The sequence below is a fragment of the Miniopterus natalensis genome, chromosome 3, assembly GCF_054644295.1.
Source record: "Miniopterus natalensis isolate mMinNat1 chromosome 3, mMinNat1.hap1, whole genome shotgun sequence".
Classification (NCBI taxonomy): Eukaryota; Metazoa; Chordata; class Mammalia; order Chiroptera; family Miniopteridae; genus Miniopterus; species Miniopterus natalensis.
Genome location: NC_142083.1, coordinates 94,065,708 through 94,081,612, shown reverse-complemented (window position 1 = coordinate 94,081,612; position 15,905 = coordinate 94,065,708). Strand labels below are relative to the sequence as shown.

At 48.7% G+C, this 15,905-nt stretch overlaps 1 protein-coding gene across 1 annotated transcript in view; it reads left to right on the top strand.

Moving 5' to 3' along the window:
* The window catches only part of CRAMP1 (cramped chromatin regulator 1), a 62,325-nt gene that overhangs the window by 33,661 nt on the left and 12,759 nt on the right, over nt 1-15,905 (top strand). Inside the window, exons 6-12 of the mRNA XM_016207989.2 lie at nt 5,246-5,331; nt 5,729-5,852; nt 6,929-7,010; nt 7,526-8,668; nt 10,919-11,099; nt 13,638-13,819; nt 13,911-13,985. Of these exons, the coding sequence (XP_016063475.2) occupies nt 5,246-5,331; nt 5,729-5,852; nt 6,929-7,010; nt 7,526-8,668; nt 10,919-11,099; nt 13,638-13,819; nt 13,911-13,985 (1,873 nt within the window). The remainder of the gene's footprint in view (nt 1-5,245; nt 5,332-5,728; nt 5,853-6,928; nt 7,011-7,525; nt 8,669-10,918; nt 11,100-13,637; nt 13,820-13,910; nt 13,986-15,905) is intronic.

Below are 15,905 nucleotides of genomic sequence, written 5' to 3'. Positions count from 1 at the left end.
ACAGCATCCATTTTTAAATATAAAATATTTTAAGTTATATACTTTTTGCTGTAAGTTCTACAGCAAAAAGAACTGCAGAACTTATCTACAGATCTATAAGTTTTTTTTAAAACAGCACACTTTTATTTTTAGAGCCATTATAGGTTTACAGGAAAATGTAATAGTAAGTACAGAGGTTTCCTGTCTACCTCCTTCCTCAGCACATGTTCTCCTCATTATAAGTATCTCGTATTAAATGATATATTTGTTAGAATTGATAAACCAGTATTGACGCATTATTATTAGCTAAAGTCTGTCAACTGATGGTTGTTAGCAACATTCAGTGCCAACAGGAATCCCCAGTTTGGGGTGTGGTAAAGAAGGAAACTGTATTCAGTGTGAAACAGCTCAGTTTCAATACAGCATGGCCAGCCCCTCTCCAGCTAGCTCTGCTGTGCTCCGTGATGGTGTGCTCTGCTCCCTTCTTGCCAGCCTGCTTTGCACTGCACTGGTCTGCTCTGCTGTGCTTTGGTCTGCTCTGTTCTGTGCCAGTCAGCTCTGGCCTGGGCTGCTCTGCTCTGCAAGACATCTTTGGTATTTCAGCTCAGCCAGGGAAACACAGTCTTCGGTCTTCAGGGAAAAGAGAAAGTGTATTCTCAGAGCCAGAAGGGAGCTGGCTTATATGGATAGAAGTCCCCTCCCCTGGTCCCTGATTGATCTCTCCTGCAAAAGAGGACTCCAAATCCTTGCAGTCTGATTGGTTCAAAAGGCATTGTCCTGATTGGTCAGAATAGAGCTGCTCTGGTTGGTTGGAGACGCACAGCTCCAGTTGAATGGGGAAAGCCTCAGTCCTATTGGTTGAAATGGGATTCCAGGAACTTTTTCTTAATAAGGGCTGGCTCTGAGAGCAGAAACACAGTGTAGGCAGGCAGTTCAGTGCAGGCTTCTCCCTGAAGTGCAGATTGCATGACAGGCTCCTGTGTAGAAATGGCTGCTAGGCTGTTTTCTTTTTTTTTTTTAATCCTTACCCAAGGGTATGTTTTTCATTGATTCCAGAGAGAGGGAGAGAGAAACATCGATCAGTTGCCTCATGCATGCATCCCAACTGGTGATTGAACCTGCAACCTGGGTATATGCCATGACCCTTCGGTGCACAGGATGACTCTAACCACTGACCCACACCAGCCAGGGCTAGGCTCTGTTTTCTTACAATTTGAGCCCAGTTAGCCACCAGGAGCCCTTTTTAGTAGGTACCGTCTTTCTCAGGGTTCACAAGTTCATGGTTTTAATTAGAGTTCACGCTTGGTGGTGTATATTCTATGGGTTTTGACAAATGCACAATGTCCTGTATCCACTGTTATAAGATCCTTGAGTTTCCTTCCCTAGAAACCCCCTGTGCGCTACCACTTTATCCCCTTCTTCCCTGCGGCCTGGCAAGCTCTGATTTTGTACTGTATTCATAGTTGCCTTGTCCAAGAAAGTCTTAGAACTGGAATCATACAGCAGGTAGCCTTTTCAGACCAGCTTCTTTTACTTACAGCTCTGAGTTTTCACAAATGCGTAGAGTCGTGTACCTCCTGATGCCCACCCCAGCAACCACTGAGCTATTCTGTTCCCTCTAGTTCTGCCTTTCCCAAAATGTCACCTAAATAGAACAGTACGGTACGTGGCCTTCAGAGGTTGACTATTCCACTCTGCAGTATACACTTTGACATCCGTCCATTGGCTGCATGACTCCGTTCATGCCTTTTCCTGCAGAGTTGTGTCTCCGGTGTGGCTGCTCTGTGGTCTGTTTATCCATCTGCCAGAGGGACGGCTGTTTATCGAGAATAAGCAACTTTAACATCCCCCTCCTGGGCACATTCAGGGGAGGAGGAGGAGAGTGTGTGCCTAACTCTATATGGAACTGCCAGACTGCCAGAACTTTCCAGCCCGGCCGGCGTGGCTCAGTGGTTGAGCATCGACCTATGAACCAGGAGGTCACTGTTCGATTCCTGGTCAGGGCACATACCAGTGGGGGGTGTGCAAGAGGCAGCCGGTCATTGAGTCTCTCTAATCATTGATGTTCCTATCTCTCTCTCCCTTCCTCTCTGAAATCAATCAAAACATATTAAAAAGAGAGAGAACTTTGCAGGGAGAGTTCCAGTTGCTCCCCACACTCCGTGTTCTTTTGAACCATCCTGCAGGTGTGAAGTGGTGGTATGTTGTGGCTTTCATTAGCATTTCCCCAATGAGTAATGCTGTTGAGCATCTTTCTTGTGCTTCTTTACCATTTGTATATATTCTTTGGTGAAGTGTTTGTTCAAATCTTGTGTCTGTTTTCTTATGTTTGAGTTTAGAATGTGCCTTGTATATTCTAGTCAGAAGTCTTTTGTCAGGTGGCTTATAAATAATTCTCTCCCAGTCTGTGACTTGTCTTGTCATTGTCTTTACTAGTGTCTCTCAAAAGGCAAAGTGTTTAGTTTTGATAAAGTCCAATTTGCCATCTTTTTCTTTCGTGGACTAAAGTGCTGTATCTAAGAACCCTTTGCCTAATAAGGTCACAAAGACGTTCACCTGTTGCCTTCTAAATGATTTATAGTTTGACGTTTAAATCCATGATCTACTTTGGATTAATTTTTGTATATGATGTGAAGTTTATACCTTGGTTCATTGTTTTGGCCTCTGGGTATCCAGTTGTCTCAGCCTCATCTGTGGAAAGGGGCATCTTTCCTCTAGCCACTTTTGCGTCATCTAAGTTCAGTTAACTGTACTATGTTGGGTCTCTTTCCGGACTTTTAATTCTATTCTATTAATTTGTGTCCATTCTTTCACCAATAAACTTCAGTTTTTAAGTACAAAGCAAAAAGCTTGTAAAGGTGAAACAAATGAGGGGAAATTTATACAGTGCCTTGATAAGACCAAAAAGCAATCTGATGAGAGAGAAACATTGTGTTTAACCAACTTCCTGTCTGTGCTTCTCAGGCAGGCCTTTTTCGGTTAACTGTGAATCTCCTTTTGTTATAAAATTATAGAGTGAGATAAAGGAGTAAATGAATTGAGAAAATCTCCAAAATTAAATCTTATTATATATTGGTCACAGACACAGCAGCATGCTTATTGGATTTATCAAATAACTTTACAGAGACGAAGATAAATCTCTCAGAAAAGCCAGACTCCCGTGCACTTGGAGGAATTACTCTGTTGCCTTTGTTGTCAAAGTAATGCTCAAATGCAGGGGTCAGATAGAATCCTCTGTGTTGTTTGTTACATCCCATCAGAGGTCAAGCTGGCCTGGCCTGTTTTAGTCTCGCCAGTCTTTCAGCCATGGGGCTGGTGTGTGAAGGTGGGGAGTACCGACCACTCCCAGGACTGAGGCCCGGCCTCAGAGGCCTTTTCCGTGTGAACTTGAACATGGCTTTACCTTGCACAGGTTCCAGCCTCAGGCTACTCACAGAACTTCCATTTGCAAAAAAACGAAAGGGATTGTATTCTCAGAATGGTTATCTAGTCATAAAAGTGGGGCTGCTTGATTTCACTTTTTAAAAAAAGGAAGTCACAAAATAGCAGTTTAACGGAAAATGTGATTATCACAAACACAGGTGCCACATGATAGTTCCACCTGCTCTTTAAGTCTTGCCTGCTACTGGTTTATTTTGTTTGGAGACAGATGCAACAAAAAGTGATGATGGGCAGAAAAGTCCACCTGTCCCAGAGCCCTTTATTGGGGGAGGCTGTTTAAGAACTGATGTGGAGCTTAATTACTGCTCTTTTAAAACTCTCCTCCCTCCTCTGCAACCCTTTTCCAGCATCATTCACATTCACACTGCCACTGTAGTACCTTGTGGCCCTTGTCTCCCTGAGTTCAGGTGGCTAAGACTCAAACATTTGGTCTCAGTGGAGCGTGGTGGTTCTTCATGCGGACTCTCGCTCTCCTCCTGACAGAATAGGGGGAGCTGGCTTCTTAGGGCCGCAGCTGGGAGTTGGCCAATTTGCAAAGTTGGTTAAAACACAGTCATAAAAACAATATACGTGGACCTTGAACCTTTTTAAAAACATAAACCTACATTTGTTTACCAACCACAGGGTGCCTGGCCAAGGCCTTTTCTTTGACTGGGGCCCATCCTCAGAGTTCTGGGTTGTTTTTATCTTAGAAGCTCTAGCCAAGATGTATCATTTGCAATTAACCATTTTCCTTCCTTCCTCCCTCCCTCCCTCCTCACATGAGAATGTTTTTTCCATTGCTTTTCAGAGAGAGTGGAAGGGGGAGAGAGAAAGAGAGAGAGAAACATCGATGTAAGAGAAACACATCCACTGGTTGCCTCCCACATGCGCCCCAACTGGGGGTGCGGATCCGCAACCCAGGTACGTGCCCTTGACTGTGGGCCAAAACTCTGACCACTGAGCACACCGGCCAGGGCTGATTAACCATTTTCAAGTGGAACAAGAACATAGGGACCCACAGTAGCAGGACTGCAGAGTGCTTCCAGGTGACCCTCAGTCTCATAGTTGTCCTGCCCATACTTAACATGACTGCCATTTTTTTAAAAACAGTCTATCCTTATTGAGTATTTCCAAAGCACTCTAAACGTGTATTTTAGAAGGAACTATTTTTGTGGCTTTTGTAGTCACTTACAGTATTTCTTTAATTCTAACATATGAACTGCCACAGCAGCGTTCAGGGTCACCAACAGCTGTGACAGACAGACTTGAGGCATGCCGCGCTGACTCAGCCTACCTGTAGGTCAGTTGAGGGAGAACAAATACATGATGCCCGTGTCTGCTGGCCATGAGTGCCCCGAATCCCCAGGTCCTGAGAGAGTGGTTTACGGAGGAGCTGGGGGACATTGCTGACTTGGAGATGCGGTCTCAGAGCTGGGTTGAGGTCACATAGAGATGGGTTGAAACCTACCATCAAAGGACCCTGAGGAGGAGGAGGAGAGAAGGGTGCATTACCTGGTGCCTGAGTGGGGCTCCATTGTCATGGGCTTTCCGGTGGGTAGGACAATGGCTGATGCTACACCCGTCACCAAGCAGGAGACAGGGCAAGTTTCCTGTGAATAGCAGGCATCCCCTTTGCCGTGTGAGGTGTAATTGGGAAACTATTGGGACATCCAGAGTCATGGGCCTGAGCAGGAGCTCTGAAGGCCAGGATGGGTGCCCAGCCAGGGCCCTCGCCTGCTCTGAGCTCCATGTGTATTGACATGCTGGCCCTCCCCTCCCTGCTCTGGGCAGGGAACTATTATTCATTTAGAGGTCTCAGCATTTCTTCAAAATTTTTTCCCAGGGCCACCACAGTACGTTACAAAGGAAGAAACCTGCGCATCAAAGCTCCCATGTGCCGAGCCCTGAAGAAGCTCTGTGACCCAGATGGTATGTAGAAGGTGGGCTGGGGTGGGGTCAAGGAGGTGTTCTGTTCTGCTCCATTTAGCAATGTACAGACTGAGCTCTGTGTCCAAGCCTTCCCAATCCCATGGGCAACTCTTGGATCCAAAGCAGTGTGTCCACTCACAGCATTCAGATGGAGTGTTAGCAGTGTCACGAGTGAGTCCTGTGGCCTCGAGTAGCCCAGTCATCACTCTGGCTTTGTGGGTACTCTAGTAACCATATTGGCACTTTCCTAGGCACAAGTCCTCGCGGGTTTCTCAGCCAACACTGCTTCCCCCCTCCCAGGCAGTTTGCCCACAGCTCCTTGAGTTGTCTTGCCAAGGGGTTCTCCTTCTGCATAGCAGTCTATCTGCCAGGCTCTCACAGCCCCTTCTTCTTGCAGGCTTGAGTGACGAAGAGGACCAGAAGCCAGTGCGTCTGCCCTTAAGAGTCCCTGTAGAGCTACAGCCAAGGAACAATCATGCCTGGGCCCGCGTACAGAGCCTCTCCCAGAACCCCAGGCTCAGGTAACTGCCTTTGGCTTTCCGCAGGGAGCCAGCTGCGAGGGATATGGACACAGGGTGGTGGTTGGGCTCCTTCATGGACCCCTGGGTGAGCACATTTTACCCAGTGCTCCAAAATTACATGGGGGTAGGGTGTGGGGTTAGTGCACTGTTGTTGGGGGCCTGGAGACATGAGTCTCGCAGGTTAATCTCTGTAGCGTCTTTCTCTCATCTTTCCCCTATAAGCCCCTTTCTATTTCTCTCTTACTATTTTCCTAAAGATTTGTGTCTGATTTATGGACAGAGCACCACTGTGGATACAGACAATTTTCTAGTCATACTTTTTTTTTTAGATTGAGGTCAAAGTCACATAACATAGAATTAACCATTAGCCATTTTAAGGTTTCCAGTTCAGGACATTTGAGTACCTTCACAGTGCTGTACAACTACCACTTCTATTTAGTTCCAGAACATTTTTGTCACTCCAAAAGGAAACTTCACACCCACTAAATAGTTGCTTCTCATCGCCTGCCCCTGGCCCCCAGCCCCCAGCCTCCAGCAAGCACAGATGTACCTTCTGTCTCTATAGAGTTGGCTGTTCTGGATGTTATGCATAATAGAATCTCATACTATGGTCCTTCCTCCTTGACCTCTCTCACTGAGCATTATGTTTCTGAAGCTCATCCACTTTATAGTGTGTCCGTGCTTCATTCTTCCCATATGTATTTTTATTTTCTTGAGATTAAGGCTGGCCAGACCTCCCCTTCTTGAACCCAAAAGGCACTTAATGGAATAGGTTGGTGAGTTGTGCCAAGGTCCATATTCTGTGTGAGAGCTTGCACTGTAAAGCATACACAGGTCTCTGCTTTGTTTTTCAGTTTCGTGTGAGTCTGCAGTTATCTTAATTTAAAAGCTTAATTTTTAAGAAAAGGAGTCAGCAGCCCTGCTTGGACATCGTGGCTCTGACCCCTCCTTAGTGTCCTCCCTAGATGCCTTTATTCTCTATGGCATTGTTTTGCTGCCAGCAGCCTCTGGGGCTCTTTAGAAGGATTCATCCCTGTGGTAAGAGCTTTCCTCTTCCCATCTATTGTTTCCTGTAGGATGATTGTGGAGCTCCATCGGAAGGTCTCCAGCCTCATCGAATTCTTGAAGCAGAAGTGGGAGCTCCATGAAGTGCGAATTGTATCTTTTTCCTACTAAAGCACACCCCCCTCCCCCCCCGCCCTACCACCATCAAATTCCGTAGCACCTGCTGCCTCCAAATGGTGTCCGTCCTGCCTCTCACTCCCAGGATTGCACAGGGGCCCATGTGGCATAGCAGCTATGCCATATGATGGCAGAGAGCCAGAACTAAAACCCACAGCCCCTTGTCCTCTGGGTTTTGGGTGTAAGCCCCGTTTCAGACCTTGCAGTGTTATAACTCTGTCACAGCAGCCCTCCATGTGGTGAGTAGCCACCATCTGACCTGTGGGGTGTGGCGCAAGCATCCCTGCGAGCAGGTTCGTTGAAATGACTGAGGATAGTTCCAGGCATCTCCTCCTCGGCCAACTTGCAGCTCTGCCCAGTCTCCAGCCAGGACAGTGTGTACTGGGAGTAAAGTCCCTAAAGAAGGAAATGCCTGAGTCATGCTTTCCCTGAGGCCCTGTACTGCCCAGGGCCAGTTGCTGCTGCAGGTGGTTCCTTGACTGTACACTCAGCGAAAGACGCTCTCGGAGCGGCAGCTGCAGGAGTCGTTTGTGGAGCCATCACAGGAGAAAGTGGTGCTGCACCTGTTCCCGGGGGAGAACTGTACGCTGACCCCACTTCCGGGAGTGGCCCGTGTGGTGCACTCTAAGGCCTTCTGCACGGTGCACTGGCAGGAGGGTGGCCGGTGCAAACAGAGCTCCAAGGATGCTCACACGCTGCCTCCAGCTCAGATCCTAGGCATCCAGAGTGGGCAGGGTACAGCCAGAGGCCAGGTGAAGTGCCCAAGGGGCAGCACCGAAGGCAAGGGTGGGGGGCGGCCTCCTCCGTCCATGGACGCTTCTCAGAGCTCTGGAGAGAGTTCCCCGGAAAGTGCCCTTGGGGAGGGGGCTGCCCCAAACCTCAGCGGCCCGAACGTTCCCGACAGGCTTCCCCCTGGGCTCCAGGACACTGGGGTACGGCTTGAGAAGACCCCTTTGGCGGTTCCTGTAGAGGGTGGGGATGGCCCAGCCCAAGAGCCTGGAGCCACTACCTGTGCCTGTGGCCAGCTCCCAGAGCTAGAGGACGATCTCTCTCTCCTGGACCCCTTTCCCCGCTATATGAAGTCCTGCCAGGACCTCATCATCCCTGAGCCGTGCCACTGTGCAGACTCTCGGCCCTCGGCGTGTCTCTCCCCAGAGACTCACGCCCCCAGCAGCGCAGAGGTGGCCAACCTTGCCCGTACCAGGGCACCGTCCCCCATCCGCAGCCTACTTGGCCTGGAGCCTCAGTCCAGCCCAGGGCTCCAGCCAGATGTTTGCACTAAAGACTCGGCAGATGCTTCTGTGGAAGAGCCCCAGGAGAAGGTGAGCCCCTCGGACCCTCTGCCACCTCAGGGACAGCCTTCTGCCAAGCCCCCGAAAGATGTCCCTGCCAGCCGGCTGGCCCAGCAGCTCCGAGAAGAGGGCTGGAACCTGCAGACCTCTGAGAGCCTGACACTGGCCGAAGTCTACCTCATGATGGGAAAGCCCAGCAAGCTGCAGCTGGAGTATGACTGGCTGGCTGTGCTGGGGCCGGAGGGCCAGGCCCCCAGTGGCTCCCCGCCTGCCGCCTTCCACAAGCAGCGCCTTCTCAGCTGCCTCCTGAAGCTCATCTCCACTGAGGTCAACCCCAGACTGGTGAGTGAGGGTCGGGCATGGCCCTGATGGCACCCGAAGGGCAATCAGGCCTGGCCCCATAACAGGTGGCCAGGAGTCCTGCAGGCTTCTTAGAGAAGGGCAGGAGGCAGGGACCCCAGTAACCAGGAAGGCAGAGGTTCTCACAGACCATGTTTTGTTCTATCGAGCAGGGCCATGCTGAGCACTGGTCAGGGCTTTGGTTCCCTGCCAGGCAAGGGCCCTGTCCTTCCTGGCTCACACAGGGCTCAAAAGAGGACAGTGACCAACAGGCCATGCTTATTAGGCCTTGCTAGGCCCCAGCAGTTCTGCTGAGCCCTGAGCGTGCCAGCCCAAGGGGACAGTGTACAGAGGTGAGATGGCAGGCTTGGCCAGGAGCTGAGCCAGATTGGGATTTCTCTAAGTGTCAGCAGTGCGGCGGGTTTCTGCAGAGAAATGACAAGGTCAAGTTTGCACTGTAGAATGCCTGTCCTGGGAGGACAGTGGTGGCATAGCCTCGATGGAGGGAGTGGAACTGGGAGGGGCCAAATGGGATGCTGGGGCTGAGAGCTGCACCATGTGGTGCTTGGCTGTGTGGGGCTGTGCCAGGAAGCCTCCACAGGCAGACCTCCATGGGTAGCTGTGCAGAAGATGGCTAGTTGAAGTGGTGTGGGTTCCTCAGCAGGCTCCGGGTGTGTGGGTGGTCCCTGAGTCCAGGGAGTGGCTGTGATTGCCCAGGGAGGAGGAGGTCATGCCAGGCAGCCATAGCTTGTGACCCCCACCAGGGGAGGATGATAAGCGGAGCCGCAAACGGGGCAGAGTTTTGCTGATGGAAAAGTCTCGTAGGCTCTCCTGGACACAAGCAGAGTCCTAAGGCAGGTTGTTCCTGAAGTAGCGGTGTGTGCTTAGTGTAAAACACTTTCAAGTTTGTCTTTTGGAGGGGTTAGGATAGGAGACTGGGGGGGGGGGGAACCCATGAGTATGCCCAGTACCCTAGGGGAGGAGGCCAGAGCAGACCGGCTCCTGAGAAGGCTGGAGGCAACATGGCTGAGATAGTGGCCTTGGCCTCAACCGGAGGAGAGGAGAGCCGGTTGGAAACATTGCAGGGTGCTCAGAGCCATGGTTCCCAAAGTGTGTCCCCTGTCAACAGCCTCAGCATCACCTGGGAACTTGGTAGAGATGCAGGTTCTTGGGCCCCCATAGACTATGTTTTGACACCCTCTACCAAGTGATACTGATGCCACTCAGGTGTAAGAACCACTGACCAGAGGCCCCAGCTGAGAATGGGGACCTTGAATGTGAGATGGACTGCATTTTGGGTCTCCCTCCTGCTGAGATTTGGGTGAACTGCTGATAAGCAAGTGTCCTGGGGGTCAGGATGCTGACAAGAGGCTAGCTGGGCCCTCAGCTGGGCAATTGAATAGTGAGTGGGGTTGAATGAGCTAAGCAGGAAGAGACGGGGCAGGAGAAGGAGAAGGTGGGTCAGGGCTGGGGGCTGAAGGGCAATGGGAGGTACAGGAGGAGATGTGGGGCCCCTGAGCAAGCAGAGCAGGTGAGGCTGTGCTGAAAACGTATATTCTGTAATTCACTGGCAGGCTCCCCCAGGTGGGCCTGGGGTGTGGGCACCTGAAGGAATGAGGACAGAGTAAAGTCACCAGGATGAGAACAGAGCTGGATGGAAGGGGGGGGTTCTGTCGAGGACCCAGGAGTGGAGGCAGTGGCCTCAGCAGTGTATGAAACCCTTGGGGTTTGGGTTTTGACTCAGCAGGGAGCTCTTCAGCTGTGATGGCGTTTCATTCTAGAAGTTAAATCTGTATGTCTCTCTGACTCACAATCAGAAGGAGCCACTGCAGTCATCTAAGGCTTGCTTTTTTTAAAAGGCGAGTTACTGTCCCTTGCAACTTAGCATCTTCTGGCAGCTAGAGCCCTTCCTGGGCAGACAGAGGTGCCCACTGCTTTCAGCCATGTGTCCCTTTCTCCCGTCACTCCCTGATAGTTTGCCTGTCCATGCCACCTGCCTATGGGCAGCGAGGACAGAGGTTTCAGGAGGGAGAGCCTGGTTCCCCTGAGTGCCTACCTGACTGGGGATTTTGAACACTGGCACTGCTGAGTGACTGGGATGCTGACCTTTGCCATCATGGAAGCCTGGTATCTTAGCCTTTGCTGTCCCTCTGAATTCAGGGAGTTCTTGTGCCTCCTACTCCTGGGCACTCATTCCAGAACCATTGTTCACAGGCTGAGTTTGGCTGTTGTTTCTGCCCATTTCTGTCCTAGGCTCCAGAATCGAATGCCAGCTCCATGGCCTCAGTGAGGCCCGCCCAGGAGGAGCAGTCGACAACCCCCCCTGGGAAGGTAGTGAACATCAGCTCCCGAAGTCCCCGCTGCCCTCGGAACCAGTCTGCCCTTCGCAACAGCAAGACTTTCTCTACCAGCTCTGCGCCTTGCCCCTCCTCAGGTGAGGCTTAGCCACTTTCACTCCAGGCCCCACTATCCTGGATGCCCTGCTGGGCATGGGGGCTGTGCTAGGGCTGAAGGCACAGGGATACCTGAGGCCGGGCCCCAGTCAGACATGGCTCAGTGGGGGAGGTGAAGATAACAGAAATCACCACCTCCTCAAGGGGATGGTGAGTGTGGACCTGTCACCAAGGGCTTTGGGGTCGTAGGGTGCATAAGCCAGTGGAAACATAGGGTAGTCCATTCACTTTTAGGGGATTGTGCTTTGTGAAGTTAGCAGAAGCCTCCATAACTTGCTGAGTTGGTGGCTTAAAGTCTGAGAATGGTTGGTTCTTTCTGAATATTCCAGAGGCTGTTTTTCTTTACACCTAAAAGATTAAAGAAGCCCAAGTTCAGGGCTGTCCCAGTACTATAACACAAGCCTTGGAAAGATACGGTCTGACCTGCCAGTCCACTGTGTTCCTTTGCCCCAGTTATATATCTGGGAGACATTTTAATTCAGGGTCCTTATTTGGGTTACTGGGTACATAAAACCAGGATCAACTTGACCTATTTCCTGAGGCATCAGTTTTCCTTGCTTAATATTTTTATAGTAAAACAGATTAATAATTTTCATGGCTAGAATAATGAATTTTAAAGGTAGAAGAATAAACATGCATGTGTTCTGCGGCCCTGCCCTGTGTGTCCCTGGCATAAGTCTATGCCAGATGTCCCTGAGCCCTCCTTCCTCTCACCCAGCTAAGTCCTATAACTTCCTGAGACTGACCTGATGAGATGGGCATTGCCGGGGATGCAGGGACAGCAGGGGCTGGGGGCTGGCATGTTTCTTTGTGTCCTGTGCCCAAGAAGGCCTCCATACCAGGCATGAAGAGTGTCGTAATTGCTCCCATAGGCAGACTTTCTTGCTGCAGAACCTCGGCTGTCCTGAATATCTTAAACTTCCCACACTGGCCAGGGTCTCTGCATTGATGACCAGTGTGCATCACACAAGAGGCCTTGGTCCTGCCTCTGTTCTTACTCTGATCCAGACGGGTGTCCCAAAGCCTGCAGTAACTTTTTGTCTGAAAAGACCTAGTGTCTTGGTGTGTGAATGGTTCTCTAGGGCAGCTATTTTCAACCTTTTTAATCTCATGACACATAAACTGATTACTAAAATTTTACAAGCACACCAAAAAATATATTTTTTGCCGATCTGACCAAAAAAAAGTGTAATGTTGTTTTATTCACATGGACAGCTATTGTTGTGTTTGCTGTTGTCATTTATTTTTTTTGACAATCTGAGGGAGAAGAGGTCAAGTGCCTCTGACTAGTCAGGTATTGCATGTTTTAAAAATGGTTGCAGCTCACTGATTGAAAAGGCATGCTGGTTGAAAATCACTGCTTTAGGGTTATTTTCCAGTCAGAGACTGTCATAAGCATTATGTTTTCTCTAACTTACTGTGTTGCCAATAGCCTGCCTGTTAAGTGCTCGAAGATTCTGTTTCCTTGAGAGCACTTCATAGGGGCCTTCAAGAAAATGGGGCTGCTACGGGGTCAGGTTTTCCACCTCCTGCAGCTCTTATTTGTTTTCTCCACCTTGATCCTGTTTCCGTGCTGTAGCTCCTGAGGAGGGCAGCAGACACTGTGAATTGGTTCTCACAGGCATAGGCATGGTGCTCGATGGTAGGGCTAGCTGGTAGGTTATATAGTCTTTTTGCATTCTGTTTTTAAAATTTTGTAATTCCATGTACCCTTTAATACCCATCCTTTCTGAACTGAAGATGCTTCTAGACCAGTGCTAGAATCCAGCTAGTGCTTAGAAGACCTGGTCTCTGGATGCCATGAGTATCAGTGTAACCTCACACCCTTGCAAGTAAATAATAAGGGAAGGAGACCCATTCTACTATGAGTCAAAGGTGCTTTGCAGCAGCATCTATGATAATGAAACAGCTAGCAGAGTCCCAAAATAGTGATTCCTAAATATATTCTGTTCCTCTCTCGCTGGGTCTGTTTTTTTGTACAATTAGAGATTTAGACCAGGCATCAGCAAACTATGGCCCACAACCTGTTTGTTGTAAATAAAGTTTTATTGTCACATGGCTGTGCTCACTGGTGCATAAACATGTTTTCTGTAGCTGCTTTTGTACTACAGCTGCAGAGCAGAGTTTAGCAGAGGCTGTAGGCCCACAAAGCAACCTTTATTATCTGGCCATTTAAAGAGAGGGTTTGCTGACCTCTGTTCTACACTACATGTTCTAGTAGGTTCTTCTAGCTCTGAAAAATGAACGCATAGCTGCCCTTCCAATTGAGGATCAAACAAGATGGTAAAGTTTCTTTATCCTGTTGGGAAGAGCTCTGATCTACTCAGGGTGGAAACTAGAATTTGCAGGAGAAAGATGGAAAAGCAGGTTTTATGGGACTAAGAGAAAGGGAACTCCTCTCCAGGAAACTGAACAGATTATCAGGAGTTTTCCTGATTTTCTTCCCAGTAGACTCCATTCACACTGGAGATGTTGCTGGGTGAGTGTAGCTGTATTCACTCCTCCCTCTCTCTTCCTAGGTTTGAGAAACCCTCCAAGACCCCTCTTGGTGGCTGGTTCCTCTAATACAGGAAGCAGTGACTCAGATGGTGGCCTTTTTGCTGTCCCAACAACTTTGCCACCCAACAGCCGACACGGGAAGCTCTTCTCTCCCAATAAAGAGACAGAATTGACTTTCCTCCAGCACCTGAACTCCATCAGCGTAAGTGCAGGAACTGCACCCCTCTGCCTGCCTGTGGACCTATGTTTGCTGTGAAAACATTCTCAGAGATTGGGCACTATTTTCCTCACAGATGCAGTCGGATTTCTTCTTGCCAAAGCCCCGGAAGTTGCAGAACCGGCACCTACGGAAGCCGCTGGTGGTCCAGGTCAGGAACCCTGGTCAAGTTTGCATGGCTGGCTTCCCGCTGGCCAAGCTGCTGGACACACTGGTTTTCTCCCGTGTCTCTGGTGTCCACCTAAAATGGGGACTCCTTGCCCCTTTCTTCCTGCACATGGATAGGATAAGTAAAGTAGTAACAGTGACCCTTACTGTACCTGAAAATAAAGATAATCTTCACACAACATGAAAACCACTTGCAAAAAAGACAGGAAGTTCTGGGGATTCGAATCCCAAAAATGTTCAAGACTGGGATATATTTTAGGACACTCAGAACATCTCTTTATGATTAAGTAGTCAGTGGAAGCAGTTGGTAAGGTATGTGGATCGGCCAGAAGCCAGACCTCTCCATAGCTCATAATGATAAACACTGGGGGTCCTATAGATGACATATGCAGACCAGATAGGAGATAAAGGAATGGGACTCACATGAGAAAAGGGGCAGTTTTATTTGGAAATAAAAAGATAAAAGAGGCGAAGTGGGAATTCTGGAATGACTTTGGGCTTAGAAAGTTATGAGTATGCATTGTTTTGGGATTAATGCATAGATCTTTTGTTACACCCTTAGAAATCTTTTGAGATTAATTTATTTAGAAATGAACGATTGCATGATGTATCCTAAATCCCAAGTGGTTTTGTGTGTGTGTACAGACTACAGTGGACTCTTGAACAGTGCAGAGGTTAGGGGTGCTAACCTCCTGCACAATCAGAAATTCGTATATAACTTTTGACTCCTCCAAAACTTAAGTATCTGCAGGGGATTCATTCCAGGATACCTGATTGGCACCAAAATCTACGGGTACTCAAGTCCCCTGTATAAAATAGTTTAGATCAATGCATATAGTTGGCCCTCTACATCCGTGGATTCCCAACCACAAATTGAAAATAGTACAGGTAGCTACTGAAAAAAATATGTGCATAAGTGGATCAGCACAGTTCAAACGTGTTTCAGGGCCAACTGTAATTTAGTGTTAATGCATTTGGTTTTAGTATATTTAATGAAGTATTTTAATAGCTTTATTGATACATAAATTGTGCAACCATCACCACTATCTAATACCAGAACAGTTTCATCACCCCAAACAGAAACCCTGTACATATTACCTTCATTGCCCCCTCTGCTGGTTCCTGGTAACCACAAACCCACTTTCATTCTCTGCATTCATATAAATGGAATCACACATAATATGTGGTCTTTTCCATTTATTACTTTTATAAAAAGTTTTCCACATGGCCAGTCATTTATTTCCCTACTGTCCACAGCTGCTTTCGCACCACCAGGGTGAAGGTGAGTAGCTGTAACAGACAGCATGTGGCCCTGAAGCCTAAAATATTTCTCACCTAGTTAGTCCTCTCAGAAAGTGCATTTGGAGCAGAGCCGGCACATCTGCAGCTCCTCACCTTATTAACAGGTCACCCCGCCGCAGCCACCACCAAGCAGACCTAATGACCCTATCAAGGTTGCAGCCTCAGCACCTCCTTTACTCTTTGCCAACCCCTTGGGGCGCCTCTGAGGGCATGGAGATAGATGTCCCTCATACATCAGTAGAGACACAGTTGTGCCCCCAGAGCCAGAGGTCCTCAGGACACTTTTGGGTTGACAGCTACTTTCTGTTAATGTTTTACTTCAATGAGTAACAGTTTCAGCAATTAATATAATTTATTATTTTAAAAATTTTTGATTGGTTTTTAGAGAGAGCAGAAGGGGAGAAACATCAGTTTGTCGTTCTACTTAGATTGGTGGTTTCCTATATGTGCCCTGACAGGAGATCAAACTCACAACCTTGGTGTATTGGGATGGTGCTCTAACCAACTGAGCTACCTGGCCAGGGCTAATATAATTTCTTTGGATGGTGTTCTTCACATTAGAACTTAATTACTCACACACAGGAGCCTGGGCAGATAGGGA